Here is a 20,059-nt window from a genome sequence, read left to right on the forward strand (position 1 = left end):
GCCAGGGGACAAACAATGGGAGAGAACAAAACCATTACACTATAGAAAAATCTGACAACAAGTTTAATCAAGTTTAGGCTTTTTAACAAGTAAATGATCCAATTCGAACCTGAACTTTAAAACAAATGGCCAATAGCATATCCTCCCAACCCTAACATAAGTTAATACCAGCTTATTGCCCAAATATTATTTCCTAATGTGTTGCCCTAAAGTTGGCAGTTTTATAAATAATTAAAATAACAGAAATTACCTGAATTTAAGTATTTATATAAGTCCTTCTTTTCCTGATGAAACTTCTATCAAGCCCATTATGTAGATATTGAACTAAACTCACTTAGGCTGTGAGAAGAAAGCCCATTTCTCAACTGACTGTCAGTGCTTTTTAATGGGCACCACATACCATGCTGGTCCTCTACCACAAAGCAATATTAGAAAGGTTTTGCCTTTATTAAGCCAGGCTTTTCAACACTATCTTTCATCATTTGTCCAGTTTTCGTGCCACTATCTACTCGCCCTAAGTTAATTTAGTGCACATTATTTGTATTTTGATTAAGTCATGAGGCGGTGTATTCGTGTTTTATGAACTGGGCACTTAGAATGCTGATTGGCTGATAGCCATGGTATATATCATGCTTAGAATTCTGATTGGCTAATAGCCATGGTATACAATGGGGAGAACAAGTATTTGATACACTGCCGATTTGGCATACTTACAAAGCATGTAGAGGTCTGTAATTTTTAGCATAGGTACACTTCAACTGTGAGAGACGGAATCTATCACATTGTATGATTTTAAAATAATTAATTTGCATTTTATTGCATGACATAAGTATTTGATCACCTACCAACCAGTAAGACGTCCGGCTCTCACAGACTTGTTAGTTTTTCTTTAAGAAGCCCTCCTGTTCTCCACTCATTACCTGTATTAACTGCACCTGTTTGAACACGTTACCTGTATAAAAGACACCTGTCCACACACTCAATCAAACAGACTCCAACCTCTCCACAATGGCCAAGACCAGAGAGCTGTGTAAGGATATCAGGGATAAAATTGTAGACCTGCACAAGGCTGGGATGGGCTAAAGGACAATAGGCAAGCAGCTTGGTGAGAAGGCAACAACTGTTGGTGCAATTATTAAAAAATGGAAGAAGTTCAAGATGATGGTCAATCTCCCTTCGGTCTGGGGCTCCATGCAAGATCTCACCTCGTGGGGCATCAATGATGATGAGGAAGGTGAGGGATCAGCCCAGAACTACACAGCAGGACCTGGTTAATGACCTGAAGAGAGCTGGGACCACAGTCTAAACTAAATAATTAGTAACGTCATGGATTAAAATCCTGCAGCGCACGCAAGGTCCCCCTGCTCAAGCCAGTGCATGTCCAGGCCCGTCTGAAGTTTGCCAATGACCATCTGGATGATCCAGAGGAGGAATGGGAGAAGGTCATGTGGTATGATGAGACAAATAGAACAATAGAGCTTTTTGGTCTAAACTCCACTCACTATGTTTGGAGGAAGAAGAAGGATGAATACAACCCCAAGAACACCATCCCGACCGTGAAGCATGGAGGTGGAAACATCATTCTTTGGGGATGCTTTTCTGCAAAGGGGACAGGACGACTGCACCGTATTGAGGGGAGGATGGATGGGGCCATGTATCGCGAGATCCTGGCCAACCACCTCTTTCTCTCAGTAAGAGCATTGAAGATGGGTTGTGGCTGGGTCTTCCAGCATGACAATGACCCGAAACACACAGCCAGGGCAACAAAGGAGTGGCTCCGTAAGAAGCATCTCAAGGTCCTGGAGTGGCCTAGCCAGTCTCCAGACCTGAACCCAATAGAAAATCTTTGGAGTGAGCTGAAAGTCTGTATTGCCCAGCAACAGCCCTGAAACCTGAAGGATCTGGAGAATGTCTGTATGGAGGAGTGGGCCAAAATCCCTGCTGCAGTGTGTGCAAACCTGGACAAGAACTACAGGAAATGTATGATCTCTGTAATTGCAAACATAGGTTTATGTACCAAGTATTAAGTTCTGCTTTTCTGATGTCATGCATATTAATTACAAAAAATCATACAATGTGATATTCTGGATTTTATTTTTAATTACAGACCTCTACATGCTTTGTAAGTGGGAAAACCTGCAAAATCGGCAGTGTATCAAATACTTGTTCTCCCCACTGTATATCATGCTTAGAATGCTGATTGGTTGATAGCCATGGTATATAATATGGGTATGATATCAATTCTTTCTTTACTGCTTTAGTTGCTTTGGTCACCAAATAATGAGAGCAGTAAGGCATCTTGGGGGTTTGTGAAATAATGCCATGATATCATATATGAGCTCTAGTAGCCTTGGTGCCACACCCCCTTGTGCCTTATGGCCTTTTCCATATACATAATCAGTATAGGACCAAATATGACATGGCCTTACCCTAGCGTGTAGCCAGACAGGGTCTTAATGTGTGTGTTTGTGTTTGTCAGGTTTGACTCAGAGCAGAGTCTGGCACAGGAGGAGGTTCAGAGGGAGAGGAACCTGAGAGAGAAGCTGAGCAGAGAGAAAGACATGCTAACTGGAGAGGTGTTCAGCCTGAGACAGCAGCTGGAGGTACTTTACTGGACAAACAGAAACACCACTGGATTACCACATCCCTCTGTATGCCAGAAGAAGTTCAGCCTTTTGCTCTACGGCTGGCTATATCATGCATTTCAATGGCAGTGTGTTTTAAAATGTTTATACATCTCTGGTTTGAAAACCGTAGTCCAGACATACACTAGCGTAGCTCTTTTATTTGATTATTTTTGCCGTTGTTTTTATAGACGTTGAATACATTATTATTGCCAGTGGAGATGTTTATCACTGCCTATAGGACAAGGATGTGGAGATGTCTTCATGTTTATCACTGCCTATAGGACAAGGATGTGGAGATGTCTTCATGTTTATCTCTGCTTATAGGACAAGGACGTGGAGATGTCTTCATGTTTATCTCTGCTTATAGGACAAGGATGTGGAGATGTCTTCATGTTTATCTCTGCTTATAGGACAAGGATGTGGAGATGTCTTCATGTTTATCTCTGCTTATAGGACAAGGACGTGGAGATGTCTTCATGTTTATCTCTGCTTATAGGACAAGGATGTGGAGATGTCTTCATGTTTATCTCTGCTTATAGGACAAGGATGTGGAGATGTCTTCATGTTTATCTCTGCTTATAGGACAAGGATGTGGAGATGTCTCTATGTTTATCTCTGCTTATAGGACAAGGATGTGGAGATGTCTCTATGTTTATCTCTGCTTATAGGACAAGGATGTGGAGATGTCTTTATGTTTATCTCTGCTTATAGGACAAGGATGTGGAAATGTCTTTATGTTTATCTCTGCTTATAGGACAAGGATGTGGAGATGTCTTTATGTTTATCTCTGCTTATAGGACAAGGATGTGGAGATGTCTTTATGTTTAACTCTGCTTATAGGACAAGGATGTGGAGATGTCTTCATGTTTATCTCTGCTTATAGGACAAGGATGTGGAGATGTCTTTATGTTTATCTCTGCTTATAGGACAAGGATGTGGAGATGTCTTTATGTTTATCTCTGCTTATAGGACAAGGATGTGGAGATGTCTTTATGTTTATCTCTGCTTATAGGACAAGGATGTGGAGATGTGTGCGCAAAACGTGAAGTTAGAACAGCTGGAGGCGGAGCTGTTGGACCTTTCGTCCCAGGAGACTAAGGACGAGGCATCGCTGTCCAAGGTGAAGAAGACGCTGCGCGACCTGGAGGCCAAGGTCAAAGACCAGGAGGAGGAGCTTGACGAACAGGCCGGAACCATCCAGATGTTGGAGCAGGTAGAGGATTAAAAACACTGACACACACACACACACACACACATACAGACTCTCCTTTTAGGAGTACGGTCATATTGCATATTGGCATATTTTCAGGCCAAGTTGCGTCTGGAGATGGAGACGGAGAGGCTGCGTCAGACTCACTCCAAAGAGATTGAGAGCAAAGACGAGGAGGTGGAGGAGATCAGGCAGTCATGTAGTAAGAAGGTACAGTACAACACACACACACACACACACACACAGCACCAGCTTCATATTACAGCTCTTAAGGTGACTGATTAGGTGTGGCAATATGCTGCCAGTGACCAGAACAGCCACAAATAGCTCACCAAAGGTGATGTTGTGTGTGTTTTCAGCTGAAGCAGATGGAGGTCCAGCTAGAGGAGGAGTATGAAGACAAGCAGAAGGTATTGCGTGACAGGAGAGAGCTGGAGACCAAGCTACTCTCTGCTCAGGACCAGGTACTGTCCCTCCCTCACTAACAGTCCACCCTCTATCATGTACACGCTTTCCCCAGACTTACAGTGTCTGAGACCTGGGTGGCCTTTTCACAGTGCTTTTCTCCTAATTGAATAAAGTACATTTATTCCTCGGTAAAGCAGCACAACCTTTTCCTGAATCTTTTTTTGTCAAAGTGACTCTCTGTGTGTAGAAGTTATCGACATATGTGTATAAAGAACAATAGGCACACTATCAAATTAGACCGACATGAAGTATTAGCTTTGCTTTTCCTAATAGTTTGGCAACTATGGATGCATTGCAGTAATGATACGGTAAAGTAGATATAAGTGCTAGGAATGCATATTTTGGTAAAAATTATTGGCATTGAAAAACTGTACTGAGCTTTAGTAGAATTTCAGTGACCCAACACATTATTAAACAATGCCTTCTTTCAATCCCAAGTGACTTGCATACTGATAAATGTACTGCTTCTAATGCAATTGACATCAAACACTGTTTTAGCATAAGTGCTGTAATTATGTGTGTGATGTTCCAGTCTGTTACTAATGGAGATCAGGAGCTAGGCCACTGGTATACATTAAAACAAAGTTTGTATAGAAAGTAGATGCAACAATTGCCTGCCATTGTGAATTTCCATTAGACCATCTTACAGGTATGTGAACCGAATTGAGCTGTCAGAAAACCCGCCCATAGCTCTTGGCTCACCGTGGCACGCCTTTCCCTGCCACTCTGCTAAAAAACACTACTTACTAACTGGAGATCAACTTCAGTCAATATTTAAATGTTAATTTTTGACAATTTGTTTTTTAAATGTACTTGATTCAAATTAAATGAAAGTGACATGAAAAGCCATTATGTTTGCCTTCTCAGTACTGCCTGTGCTGAATGGAGATGTTCTGTTCTGTTGGCTGGGGATGTGGTAGTCGATGTGATCTTTATTACCGACTTAATGACATCATACCATTGAATTGAACTTTCACGCAAAACATAGGAAAGAAAAGTGGCTAGATTAAAAACTGTAAAGAAGTACGTAATCATTACTGTAAGTTGCTCTAGTTAGTCAATGTCTGCTAAATGACTTGAACATGCTAACTGGTAATAATCTAATGTGCACAGGGTACGTACTCAGATTAGCAGATATTATTGCCAGGGCAACAAGCTCCAGCGCTACTAGCTCCAGCACTGTACTTGAATGTCTAACAAATTCACAAAAACAGACATGTTCTGAGCAAAATAGATATGAAAAGAGCAAAACCAAAACACATGCTAGACACTGAGTGAAGCTCTAAGTGTTTCCAGCTCCCCTCCCCCCCTTCTTTATTCAATCACAAAATGGCTATGCTGCTGCTGTCCCCAGGTGAGTCACAGAGATGTGGAGGCAGAGAAGAGGCTGAGGAAGGACCTGAAGCGCACCAAGGCCTTGCTGGCGGACGCCCAGATCATGCTGGACCACATGAAGAACAACGCCCCCAGCAAGAGAGAGATCGCTCAACTCAAAAACCAGGTAGGTCTTCCTGTGCATGTCTAGCACAATGGTTCAGTTTCTTCTGCCCACTCACAATGACCGCCACAGAGACACTGGGAATGTCAAGAAACAATGAAAGATCAGCAGAGAATCTTGATAGATGGGTTGAATGTGTTTCTGTCTATTTGTCTTTCTGTCTACCTATCTCTGTCTGTCTTTCTACGTGTTTCCTTGCGGCATCTCTGTCTGTCTGTATGTCTTTCTGCCGGTCTCTCTCTACCCATCTCTGTCTGTCTGTCTGTCTTTCTGCTGGTCTCTCTCTACCCATCTCTGTCTGTCTGTATGTCTTTCTGCCGGTCTCTCGCTACCCATCTCTGTCTGTCTGTCTGCCTGCCGGTCTCTCTCTACCCTTCTCTGTCTGTCTGTCTGTCTTTCTGCTGGTCTCTCTCTACCCTTCTCTGTCTGTCTGTATGTCTTTCTGCCGGTGTCTCTCTACCCATCTCTGTCTGTCTGTCTGCCTGCCGTTCTCTCTCTACCCTTCTCTGTCTGTCTGTCTTTCTGCTGGTCTCTCTCTACCCATCTCTGTCTCTGTCTGTCTGTCTGCTGGTCTCTCTCTACCCTTCTCTGTCTGTATGTCTTTCTGCCGATCTCTCTCTACCCATCTCTGTCTCTGTCTGTCTGTCTGTCGGTCTCTCTCTACCCATCTCTGTCTGTCTGTCTGTCTGCCTGCCGGTCTCTCTCTACCCATCTCTGTCTCTGTCTGCCTGTCTGCTGGTCTCTCTCTACCCTTCTCTGTCTGTCTGTATATCTTTCTGCCGGTCTCTCTCTACCCATCTCTGTCTGTCTGTCGGTCTGCCTGCCGGTCTCTCTCTACCCATCTCTGTCTCTGTCTGTCTGTCTGCTGGTCTCTCTCTACCCTTCTCTGTCTGTCTGTATGTGTTTCTGCCGGTCTGTCTCTACCCATCTCTGTCTGTCTGTCTGCCTGCCGGTCTCTCTCTACCCATCTCTGTCTGTCTTTCTTAGCTGGAGGAGTCAGAGTTCACCTGTGCTGCCGCCGTCAAGGCTCGGAAGTCTATGGAGGTGGAGATTGAGGACCTGCATGTGCAGATGGATGACATTTCCAAAGCCAAACAGGCTGTGAGTACAGTACCCCATTCCCTTTGACTTCTAAGTCAATCTATTCTCCCTTCCCCTTGACCTCTAGTTCATTCAATACCCCATCCCCTTTGATCTCTAGGTCAATCTATACCCCATTCCCTTTGACATCATGCTCATTCTATACCTCCTTCCCTTTAACTTCTAGGTCATTCTATGCCCCATTCCCTTTCACCTCTAAGTCATTCTATATACCATGCCATTTCACCTCTGATTCTATACTCCATGTCCCTGTCTAAGTTCACATATACATTCAAGGATGTACTGCGCCGGTGATGGTATAGTATGTAAATGTTTAGCTGAGTGAAAAGTCGTGAGAATCGTCGCAAACCTGTCCTCTTTCTTTCCGCTGGGGATTATGGGTTATATTACCCCAAAAAGCATGCAGGGTTGCATGCTATGACATGGCAAAAATTATTTGTATAGCCCTTAAGTAAGGAATTTACCCCTAATTGCTACTGTATTGGGTTCTCGGAATATGAGAAGCTGCTAAAAGACGTAAGCCAAGAAACAGCTGTGCTTCTATAGACACTAGGCCATTCCCTTTATATAAAGTTCTCTTCCAAATACGAAATTCATTAGATAGTCAAGACAGCTCTAAAGATGAAAGAACCACTTAAATAGAAGACAAAATGTCACTCTATTTCAGAAACGACATCTCCCGATTTTAACTGGGAGCAGTTGCGGTCCTGCTACATACCTTTAAATGATGACAACACTGTCTGTGGAGTCTGAGGGGAGGCTGGAGGTGGACCAGACTTGCTATGTCATTGCTAACCTAACATAGCAGATGGAAAAGATACGCCTCAGTGGAGTCTCAGGGAAAAGGAACATTTTTGGAGTTTGAAGAGATACAGAAAATACAGTATCCCTTTAAACTCATGTTTCTGACTGCCTCTGACGCTACTAAGGAGATGCCATGACAAGGTCTTTCCTAGTTGCCGTGTTACAGGCACTGACACTACTAAGGTGAGGCCATAACAGGGGCTTTCATAGTGACCGTGTTACAGGCACTGACACTACTAAGGTGAGGCCATAACAGGGGCTTTCATAGTGACCGTATTACAGGCACTGACACTGCTAAGGTGAGGCCATGACAAGGGCTTTCATAGTGACCGTATTACAGCCACTGTGGCAGTCGAATTCCAGGTGACCGCTGAGTGACGTCATCTGTATTTTCCGTCTTTGTAAATGAATGACCCTGATGATTTGTTAAGACACATCTGGCTAACAGCCTAGGTCCCTAATGGTGACACTATTACATCCATACAAAATACAGTTAGAATTCCCCTTAACACTTAACGATTGAATTTTAATAAGCTGAAGAAGGAGGATAACTGGGGATTCAGTGTCTTCATGGCTGTATATTAACTCTGGGTCGATGCAAAAACAATGGTATTTGTTGTAGATCTTGTGTCCGAGCCATACTGAATGTAATGGACAGTATCCAAGCATTTAGACGTCATGTATATGAGCCCAGGGTGAAGAAGAATGCAGAATGAACGTAATGATTGTCCTGTTACACAATAGCCTATATCCTACAACATATTAATGTACAGCAGAACAAAAAGTTCAAATACATTGTGGTACGAAACTGAAACTAGTTTATTGTGGGCTGTATTGTTATACATACTGTAAGAATGTTCCATAGGTTCTACACAGGCTGTGGGGGAGAATGTAGGCTTACGTTGACATGCTGTATGTCAGATTGTGCAGTGCATCTTACAGAGTTATGGGTTCTCCTTATTTTGTCATTATTAATCAGCTGACATTAACTTAAAGCTCTTAAGGCAACACAAAGTCTCACCACTACATTATTTTGTTCATTCCTTTCTGGAGAGCACAGTGAGAGTGGGTGAGAGTAAAATATATATATAGTGAAACTGTTGTTACTATGTTACTATTGATGTTCCCGAACATATTTCGCCTGGCTTTTGATGTGAGGCTGCTCTCTGTTCCCAAACCTAACAAAGTGTTGGATTGCTTGGAGGAGCAGAGTTGCGTCTCTAAACATCACCTGTCCGTGAGAAGCAACAGCTGTTTGATGCATTCTATGGAATTATTGTTATTTTAAAATGCGACATTTCTGCATAAAATCTTGTGTGAACGTATTTTGCTTTCCTCTACTGTTAAGTCTATCATTTCTGCTGATGTTAAGCACATACCACCAGGGTATCTTAACCCACGTGATGGGAAAAGGACATGTGGGAAAGCCCATCTATTTGAGTGTAAATGACTATGTCAGAATCAAGACTAATTTCAGTCATATCACTAAAGACCAAATTCAATCTATAATACTCTATTGGGTCAGAATATTATCACTTGATGAGAGAAAAGCAAATGCCTGAGGCAAAAATGTTTCCTTTTTTAATATTTATTTTTGAGTTCATTAAAAACTTGTACAAAGCAACCTCAATGTAATGCAACCTTATAATGCCTATGTCATTATAAGAATATAACTATAAAACACCATAAAACACCATCTCAGCAATCATTCCGGCATATGGCACAATATGCTATTCTTTTATTCTGAAACACATTTTCTTTACATAAATGTACACTACCGTTTTGGGGTCACATTTTTGAAAGAAAAGCATATTTTTGGTCCATTGTTCCAATGGCTCGTTGTGTTTGCTAATCCTAAAGCTACATTTTTAAAAGGCAAAATAAACCGCTTTTGCAATTACGTTAGCACAACTGAAAAATGTTGTGCTGATTAAGGAAGCAATAAAACTATCCTTCATTATACTAGTTGAGTATCTGCAGCATCACCAATTGTGCATTCGATTACAGGCTCAAAAGGGCCCTGAAACAAAGAACTTTCTTCTGAAAGTTGCCAAGAAACTGTAGATCTCGTTTGACGCTGTGTACTACTGCCTTCACAGAACTGCCCAAACTGGCTCAAACCAGAATAGAAAGAGGAGTGGGAGGCCCTGGTGTACAATTGAGCAAGAGGACAAATATATTAAAAGGAACCCCGACTATTAAGATACATAGGCCTAAATATGCTACAATCGCTCTCTCCTACAAAAAACATAGTTAGAAATACATAAATGTCAACGGTGTTGTTGTGGTGTACAAAAAGGAGCCAAACGCAGGGAGGTAGGTAATAATATGTTTCTTATTACAAAGTAAACTGCACGTAATAATAGAAAAAAACGTGCAAGCGCAAAACTGACACAACACTAAACATAGAACAATACCACACAAAGTCACCCAGAAACACAGGAACTAATATAGGCAACCAAATGAGGGAATGGACACCAGGTGTGTGCAATAACAAGATATGACAGTGCCGTGGGAGGAGGAGCGGCGTGGCTAGAAGGCCGGCGATGACGCATGCCGAATGGCACGTCGGGAGGGATGGCGCGCGTCTTCAACGCGCGTCCTCGTTACAATAAAATATTTTAGTTATTTGAAAAATCCTCACATTGTATTACAGAATTTGAACTACAGCCATTATTCTTTGCGTGCGAAATGCATTCTGAGTCGATGACGTGTTATGGTTGTGTTCAGATTGAGAGGTGAGCTAATGGAGCTGAGTTTAACTGTAGCAACAGCCGAAAAGTGAATATAATGCCACATTGTGCAGCGTTTGGTTGTAATTTCCAGTCCAAAGGCAACAAGGGGAGTGATGTAAGCCTCCACTGCTTTCCTCACGAGAAGAAAATAAGAAAACAGTGGGAAGTTGCTTGTGGACGAGTACAACTCCCTAAAGACCCACGGCTGTGTTCACGCCACTTCAGCCCTGATGCATTTGAGGCATTTAGTCGGCTAAAAGAGCTCACAGGTGCTGCTGGTTATAAGCGAAGACTAAAACCAAATGCTGTGCCTTCAATTTTCCCCCACAAGGAGCCTAAACGTCCGCGCATAGTGAGTGAAAGCTGCTATGCTTTCACTCTCTTCATGTATCTGTAAATATAATCAAAGCATCTTGTTTTAGCGTTTTGCTGTATTTTCTCATTAAGCAAACAATGGCAGTAATGATTAGGAAACTATTTATACCCATAATAAGATAATAAGTCTGATCTTAGCCAACCCTGGACAGCTGTTGACAAAAAGGGGAGCTCTTTACAGCAAACGTTCTCGTTCTAACTTGGCATTGGCAAGCAGTTGCCGCACAGACACCAACGGTTTTGCCCCACTCTCGCTTCCTCAACTCTCTGATAGTGTTCATTTTCATCATGTAACTGTTGAGTAGGCCTACCATCTTCCGCGTTATTCTCCTGATTAAAGCCTACGGTGCGCTCGGGTTCAAACTGAAATGGCTGAACGGCAGACGTGTTCATCTCGCTGTTACTGTAGGCCTACTGTCAAAACTTAGCTGGTACGTTGGGAAAAACACTAGACGCAGCTGGTGCAACCTTTACACGTCACTACCTAGAATGCATTGAGACATACATAAACATGGCGGCCTACGAGTGTTTTTGTACCACCTTTTTTATAGCTGATGCCCACGTTATCTTATAAGGCCAACATGTCGTACTAGTCAGGGTTCTTTTTAAAGTGTCTCGATTGAGAACCAGACGCCTCACAGGTCCTTAACTGGCAGCTTCATTTAATAGTACCCGCAAAAAAACTATCTCAACATCAACAGTGAAGAATCGACACAGAGATGCTGGCCTTCTAGACAGAGTTGCAAAGAAAACCCCATATCTCACACTGGCCAATAAAAAGTACAGATTAGGATGGGCAAAATAACACATACACTAGACAGAGGAAGATTGGAAAAATGTGTTACGGACAGGTGCTGGAGAAGTGCATGACGCCATCTGTCGAGCATGGTGGAGGAAATGTGATGGTCTGGGGGTGCTTTGGTGTTGTTAAAGTGGGAGATTTGTAAAAGGGATCTTGAGGAAGGAAGGCTATCACTCCATTTTGCAACACCATGCGATACCCTGTGGACGGCATTTGATTGGAGCCTCCAGGACAATGACCGAAAGCACAGCTCCAAACTATGCAAGAACTATTTAGGGAAGCTGTCAGCTGGTATTCTGTCTATAATGGAGTGGCCACAGTCACTGGATCTCACCCTTATTGAGCTGTTTTGGGAGCAGCTTGACCGTATGATACGTAAGAAGTGCCCATCAAGCCAATTTAACTTGTGGGAGGTCCTTCATGAAGCATGGGGTGAAATCTCTTCAGATTACCTCAACAAATTGACAACTACAATGCAAAAGGTCTGCAAGGTTGTAATTTCAGCAAATGGAGGATTCTTTGACAAAAGCTAACTTCGAAGAATTGTATTATTATTTTTTCTCTAGTTTTATTATTGCTAACCTTGTCAATTACTATATTTCCTATTCAGACTCATTTTCTGTATGTTTTCAAGGAGAACAAGGACATTTCAAAGTGCAGTTGTGCTCATAAGTTTTCAAAACCTGGCAGAAATTGTGAGATTTTGAAAATATGACTTATCATGAGATAAAAACTGTCTTTTCTTTAAGGATAGTGATCTAATGAATCCATTTGTTATCACACAGTTTTTTGGCTCCTTTTTAAATCATAATAATGACAGAAATGGCCCTTATCAAAGGTTTACATACCCTTGAATGTTTGGCCTTGTTACAGACACACAAGGTGACACACACAGGTGAAAATGGCAATAAAAGGTCAATTTCCCACACCTGTGGCTTTTTAAATTGCTTTTAGTGTCTGTATAAATAGTCAATGAGTTTATTAGCTCTCACGTGGATGCACTGAGCAGGCTAGATACTGAGCCATGGGTAACAGAAAAGAACCAGATAAGACCTGCTTAACAAGGTAACGGAACTTCATAAAGTTGGAAAAGGTATCCAAAGCCTTGAAAATGCCAGTCAGTACTGTTTAATCAATCATTTATTAGGAAGTGGAAAATTCGGGGATCTCTTGACACAATGCTATGGTCAGGTAGACCAAGAAAATGTTCAGCCAAAACTGCCAGAGGAATTGTTGGGGATACAAAGAAAAACCCACAGGTAACCTCAGGAGAAATACAGGCTGCTCTGGAAAAAGATGGTGTGGTTCTTTCAAGGAGCACAATACGACAGTAGTTGAACTGAAATTAGCTGCATGGTCGAGTTGGCACAAAGAAGCCTTTACTGTGCCAATGCCACAAAAAAGCCAGGTTACAATATGCCCGACAACACCTTGAACACTGAGCTTTATGGTCACAACCATAAGCGCTATGTTTGGAGAGGGGTCAGTAAGGCCTATAGTGAAAAGAATACCATCCCCACTGTGAAGCATGATGTTTTAGGGGTGTGTGAGCTCTAAAGGCACAGGGAATCTTGTGAATATTGATGGCAAGATTAATGCAGCATGTCAGAAAATACTGGCAGACAATTTGCATTCTTCTGCACGACAGCTGGACATTGGAAACTCTTTGAATTTCCAGCACAACAGTTACCCTAAGCACAAGGCCAAGTTGACCCTCCAGTGATTACAGACAAAAAAGGTGAAGGTTCTGGAGTGGCCATCACAGTCTCCTGACCTTTAATATCATCGTGCCACTCAGGGGAGATCTCAAACGTGCAGTTCATGCAAGATGACCAAAGACTTTGCATGACCTGGATGCATTTTGCCAAGACGAATGGGCAGCTATACCACCTGCAAGAATTCGAGGCCTCATAGACAACTATTACAAAAGACTACACGCTAGCATTGATGCGAAAGTGGGCAATACACAGTATTAAGAACTAAGGGTATGCAGACCTTTGAAGATGGGTCATAAAAGATTTTCTTGGCATGCCATGTTTTGTTTTATGATTGTTCCATTCTTCAACGTACAGTTGAATATGAATCCCATAAGAAATAAAATAAATGTGTTTTGCCTGCCCACTTTTATTTGATTTCTTTACATATATTTCCAATTCTCCAAGGGTATGCAAACTTTTGAGTTCAACTGTATGTACTCTGAATGTGCACATTAAAGGCTTGTATCTGTGGAATACTGATGATGCTAAACGTGTTTATGTTAATCTAAAATGAATTACTGTAAGGCCAGCAGTAATTTGCATGACAATTACCGCATGACAAAATGTCATGACCGCCACCGCTCTAGTCATAACAGTAACCCAACAGCCAACCCACCTGTCCATTTTGTCCTTTCTCTCACCCTCCATCCCATCACTCCCAGTCTTGCTCACCCACCCCTCCCTTTCCACCTCTCCCTCTCTCTCTCTGGCTCCCTGGCTCCTCCCTCTTGCTGTGACAGCCACCTCTTCTGGCGTGGAGTCTGCCACTGCTGTTACTGACTGCAGGGAAATGATTTCCGCCCATGACGGCATGTTTCCCTGGCAATTTCTAATTTGAACAAGACACATCACCTTGAAATGCATTACAGTTTAATAGGGCTGCTGTCACTGGGTGAATATTATCTCGGCAGCGAGAGGGAAAGATAATTAAGTTCACACAGCAGCAGGTCAGGATGAGAGATGGATAGAGGGAGGGATGCGTGGATACACACACAAGCGCACACGCACACACACACGTACACACACACACACACACACATGCACGCACACAGACACAGACAGTGATTTTATCAGTCTAAATGTAAATTTTCATGGCTCGATTGTTTATGGTTTATTTAAAAAAAAATCTACCGTGGAAGTACAGCAGAAACAAACAAGTCAATTTACCACATTAACTTGCTCATTTTTTGGGGGTGGGGGGAGGGGAATGAAACAGACATTGAATGTAATCTCCCTTTCAGAATAATAACCAAGAATCTTGCCATTATTTTCTAAGGATCAGATGTGTTCCATTACTCGTCCAGTTTCCCTCCTTGTTAATAAGGTACCGTGTCACAGTGCTCCAGTCGACCCCTAAACCCTGTGCATTAGTGGAGATCTAAGAGGATTTGATTGGGATCAGTATTATATTGATTCCTACACCTACGCCAATCAGAAGACACAGGTTTGGAGCTATTACCGGATTACTTACTTACCTCTCAGATCTCCAAGAGTGTATGGGATGTAGGGCTTAGAGGTTGATTTGGGATTGGGGGCCTATGCCAGCGTCCTGTCACCTCCCAGCTGTGTGCTAATGGATTCATTAGCCTTTTTCTGATATCCACATCGTTCTTCGTGTACATCCGCTGACTGTCCCAAAGCCCTTTGGTCTCCTGCATTGTCTAAGTAATTCTATAACCGGTAGTCCTCCCATTCTCACGGTCAGTTAGGAGCATGTGGAGTTGATCGTGTTGGCTAAGTTGATAATGACGGGGTCTTTATGTGATGCTCCTGTGTGATCGGAGGAAGAGTATCTTCTTAAAAAGGGTTACGTTTCTCCAGTGTAAAATGCCTCTATATACAGTACTGGGCGTTCTTCTGCTTTCTGACATTGAGAGTAAATCATCCATGTTGTTCCGGTCAGCTGGATTCGTGGATGGACTTTACACATGTAAGCGTCCTATTTTGAACTCCTATCCCTCCTCTCTCGCAGCTGGAGGAGCAGTTGAGCAGGCTTCAGAGGGAGAAGAATGACCTGCAGTCTCGTATGGAGGAGGATCAGGAGGATATGAACGAGCTCATGAAGAAGCACAAGTCAGCTGTGGCCCAGGTAACACGCGAACGGGAGGCCCGCACGGTGACGCCCGGAGACGCACAGAAACATACAGAGACGCTCAGACACAGACGTCTCTTTAATCAGCCTGCTGTAGTCGTTCCGTAGACCAAACAGGCATGTTTATTTTGAATGCGTACTGTGATACTAATGAAAACACCAGGCAGTACACAGGACAACATACGTTCGGGCATGCCCATCAGATGGATTCGTTGCTAACGTCTGTTTGTGTTTTTGTTGTGTGTGTGTGAAGTCCACTCAGAACCTGGCCCAGATCTCTGACCTGCAGGCCCAGTTGGAGGAGGCCCTGAAGGAGAAGCAGGATATCCAGGAGAAGGTGCAGTTCAGTGGGTCATGGGAGGGGACTGGGGGATAGGGGATGACTATGCTAAATGAATGCTCCTCTTTGTCACACACAACAAACTTTGACCCTTTAAGTGCAGAGAAAATGGGACTTTAAAGCCTTTTCTGTTTTTGCATTTTAGTCGTTATAAAAGATTGACATGGTGAAATCGATATGCTATTTTTGAGAGATGTGTTTATTAGTGTGACAAATGGTCTACTTCATTTCACATATTGAAGACGGAGAACGTCAGTCTGGCTGTTACTGGCTGCAGTGCCGTTCTGGTTGTGACTTCAGCAGCGCCAGCGTTCAGCAAACATCGTTCAGTCCTAATCATGAGGCCTTTAGGCTCAACAAATCACTTCACACGAGGTCCTTATAACTAACACATAGTCTTTAAAAATCATATTATTACTATCACTAGTACAAATATCGTTATTACTACTGTCACAACCACTGCTACTACTAATATTTAATGTCCAGAAATGTCAACGCAATTCAAAACTTGCAAGCACATCACATTTACTTCTGTAAATGTCCTTTTCCAGTTTGGTTCGTGGGGGCCGTGTAACTGATTGTGTGGCAGTTCTTGTCAACATCAAATCCAGGTGTCCCTGCGGGGGTTCAGACCTGTAATATCTTAACTCTGTCAGTTGTGATCCCACCCAGACACAAGAGATTTGTGTCGTACCATGACACTCACACTTTGGCGCTCTGATCTGGAGATAACCATCAAGAGACCCAGGTCTCGGGACAATTATCCCCGCTGCTGCTGAGATGGAGCAATCCCAATCCTCTTTCTCTTTCCTCACTTTCTCTCACCTCTCTCACAAATTTTTGTCACTGTCGCCCTCTCACTGTCTCTCTGTCTCTCTGCTGTCTTCTCGGTCATTACGGCAGTGAAACTGTCGTCCTACTGACCTTATATGGTGCCTGGCCTCTCTCGTCTCCCCTGTGGTTTTCAAATCATACAGATGCTCTGATACAAAGGCAGTTTCCTACACAGCACATCACAATACGTCATACAACAGGGATTTTATACAGTCACTAACTTTAAAAGTGTTTCCCCCTCATAGGTTAGTTTAGGTCTATTTAAAGGCTACAGTTGGACTACAGGGCATTTAAAGTGAGACTACACGTTTGGTACATTGGTTTTAGATGAAAGCAAGGAGGCTTCGCCTGACGCCCTGACCCATGTCCCAAGTCAATATTCCTGACAAACAGTTTCTCTTTGCTTTAAAGCTGCCAAGCAACCTTCACTGAATCAAAAGGAATTCAGTCTGAGGCGCGTCTGAGAATAATGGATATGGAATGCCTGTTCCAAAGTCCGGTGTTTGAAGTCATAGATCTATTCTGGTCTCAGGTAAAACTCTGATGTGCTTCGTAAAAAGATGTCCGGCATCTCTGGAAGAGAAAGGTTGGACTGGACCCATGGATGTTTGTTTTTACCCCCCGGACTCATAGTAATAGCACCCTGTAGAGATGTGAGGTGATTTTTCAAGTCTTTGCTCGGCGGATAGAGGTTGCATCAGTCATAGAGTAGCCCTCAGGTCTGTCCTCAGGCCTAAGGCCCTGGTGTGGATATACTGAAGCTGGAGGCTGTGTTTTAGTATTAATGGGCTGTAATAATCAGTGTTCTGAGAACAGTATTGTGGAGGCTGTTTTAGTATTAATGGGCTGTAATAATCAGTGTTCTGAGAACAGTATTGTGGACGCTGTTTTAGTATTAATGGGCTGTAATAATCAGTGATCTGTGAACAGTATTGTGGAGGCTGTTTTAGTATTAAAGGGCTGTAATACTCAGTGATCTGAGAACAGTATTGTGGAGGCTGTTTTAGAATTAATGGGCTGTAATAATCAGTGATCTGAGAACAGTATTGTGGAGGCTGTTTTAGTATTAATGGGCTGTAATAATCAGTTATCTGAGAACAGTTTTGTGGAGGCTGTTTTAGTATTAAAGGGCTGTAATACTCAGTGATCTGAGAACAGTATTGTGGAGGCTGTTTTAGTATTAATGGGCTGTAATAATCAGTGTTCTGAGAACAGTATTGTGGAGGCTGTTTTAGTTTTAATGGGTTGTAATAATCAGTGATCTGAGAACAGTATTGTGGAGGCTGTTTTAGTATTAATGGGCTGTAATAATCAGTGATTTGAGAACAGTTTTGTGGAGGCTGTTTTAGTATTAATGGGCTGTAATAATCAGTGATCTGAGAACAGTTTTGTGGAGGCTGTTTTAGTATTAATGGGCTGTAATAATCAGTGATCTGAGAACATTATTGTGGAGGCTGTTTTAGTATTGATGGACTGTAATAGTATTCTGCATTTTTTGTCACCCTACTGCTGTACACTTTCCCATTGTTATATGATATTGTCATTCCTATATGATAGTTTAATTCATATATGGCTATTCAGATTTTGTTTTAGAAGTCAAGTATATTTCTTCAACAGCATGTTGTCAAAACCTCTGCTGTGTGTGTTGGATTTTACCCCCTCAGCTCTCTGCACTGCAAAGCCAACTGGAGTTCCAGGAGACGTCCATGGTGGAGAAATCTCTGGTCAGCAGGCAAGAGGCCAAGATCCGAGAGATGGAGACCAAGATGGAGTTTGAGAAGACACAGGTCAAACGCCTAGAGGTGAGAGCAGTCCAGGGGCCAAGGGGCGTTCTAGGAGGGAAGCATTGGTTGATCCCTGGCGGTCTGCCCAGTGTGTTTGTGTGGACATGTATGGTCAGAGGTGAGGAATCGCCCAGGGGTCGTAAGCTATTCTTTTGGGAGATAATAAAGCTCTTTTTTTCTCATGACGATTGACTCCCCTGCATTAGTCTTTCTAGCTCTTATGCTGTTAGCATATCATAGTTTGTAAATGCCTTCTTTTCCGTTTGTCCTCTGGCTAGCTTAAATTCTATTCACTCCACAATATAATTTGTTATTCTGTCAGTTTCGAATTACATTCTGATATTGCTTGCGACAAACATTTTAGTGAAGGATAAAGGTTACTGTTGCACACAGCCTGGAAAAAATTGAAATCCATTTTCTACCCCTCTGACAAATGCATCTTTGCTCATTTCTGACAACTTTTAAACTTGTAATTTCCAGCAATGTGCAGACAGCCAGACCCACTGTCTTAACTATTTACCCTCAAAACTGTAGTAAAACTTTCTCAGATAATCACAGTCTTTTAATGTAATCCACTGGCCCGAATAATAGAAAGAGCAAGTACATCTAAGGCTGGCAAAGCGTCGGTCAATTCTTTTTTGAAAGATGGCTACATCTGTTAAAATGAATTTTAAGGTCCTATTCAGCCAGGTCTCTTTGCTACCCCTGGTATTTGAAACCACTGTGAGTGGCTGAATATTTAATGCAGACAGAAAACTATATCTCATCAAAGCCCAGGGTGAAGGAGGCCAATCAATACACATATGAGAGGCTAGAGAGCAGAGCTCACTCACAGGGTGAAACTGGCACCAGGCTGGGAGGCTTGAGGCTAATGACTGTAGTCCAGTGTAGTTCAGTCGGTAGAGCGTGAAGCTAGCAATGCCTAGGTTGTGGGTTCAAGTCCCACTTGGGCCCAGTGCAAAAAAAGAAATATATGCACTCACTAATGGAAGTCACTCTGGAAAAAGACTGCCTAATATATGACTTGAGGGAACAGTGTGGACTCCAAACATTTCCTATTTCTGTTCTATTCACATTATTAATTATTACAGTTCAAAACGTATGAATGGTCAATTTAAAATCTGAATGCTAGCACACCATTCTAGAGCAGTCTTCACATTTGAAAGTTGGGATATCTAACTTTATAGGTGGAAGACTAGTTACGGCGAAAGGTTTTCCCATTCAAGCCCATGGCCATTGAAAATGCATAGAGATCTAACCGTTGTTGTAATGAACAGATTTCTGAAAAAACCTGGGACAATTTAAACAATTTAAACTAATCATTTCTGATTCCAAAAAATCTGGGACCTGATGTAGTAGCTGTGACTGCAACATTATACAATGCAATACTTTCTAGTCAATGGCATGGTGGTTAGTGGTTACCATTCATCACTGATCCAACTTGTTCATGAAAGGTGGGCAGAAGCAGGGAAGTTTGATATAGAGATATACAAAACATTGCACAGGCAATTCTGGTTAGACTGAAACATTTCATGGTTGAAAAATAAACTGCGGTGTAACTTCAGAGTTACTTTCTGCGGGTTAATCAGGGATATTTTTGGGGACAGCTGTAGAAGAGGACGGTCCACCAAA

The 20,059-nt window shown here is 42.5% G+C and overlaps 1 protein-coding gene across 13 annotated transcripts in view; it reads left to right on the plus strand.

Moving 5' to 3' along the window:
* Positions 1-20,059, plus strand: part of myo18ab (myosin XVIIIAb) — a 113,075-nt gene that overhangs the window by 79,125 nt on the left and 13,891 nt on the right. For all 13 annotated transcript variants that reach the window (XM_029120412.2, XM_029120413.2, XM_029120417.2 and 10 more), the window contains 9 exons: positions 2,480-2,603; positions 3,640-3,840; positions 3,937-4,047; positions 4,197-4,301; positions 5,660-5,806; positions 6,791-6,904; positions 15,350-15,466; positions 15,723-15,806; positions 18,308-18,445. In XM_029120412.2, coding sequence (XP_028976245.2) covers positions 2,480-2,603; positions 3,640-3,840; positions 3,937-4,047; positions 4,197-4,301; positions 5,660-5,806; positions 6,791-6,904; positions 15,350-15,466; positions 15,723-15,806; positions 18,308-18,445 — 1,141 coding nt within the window. The remainder of the gene's footprint in view (positions 1-2,479; positions 2,604-3,639; positions 3,841-3,936; positions 4,048-4,196; positions 4,302-5,659; positions 5,807-6,790; positions 6,905-15,349; positions 15,467-15,722; positions 15,807-18,307; positions 18,446-20,059) is intronic.

Source organism: Esox lucius, chromosome 1, assembly GCF_011004845.1.
Source record: "Esox lucius isolate fEsoLuc1 chromosome 1, fEsoLuc1.pri, whole genome shotgun sequence".
NCBI lineage: Eukaryota > Metazoa > Chordata > Actinopteri > Esociformes > Esocidae > Esox > Esox lucius.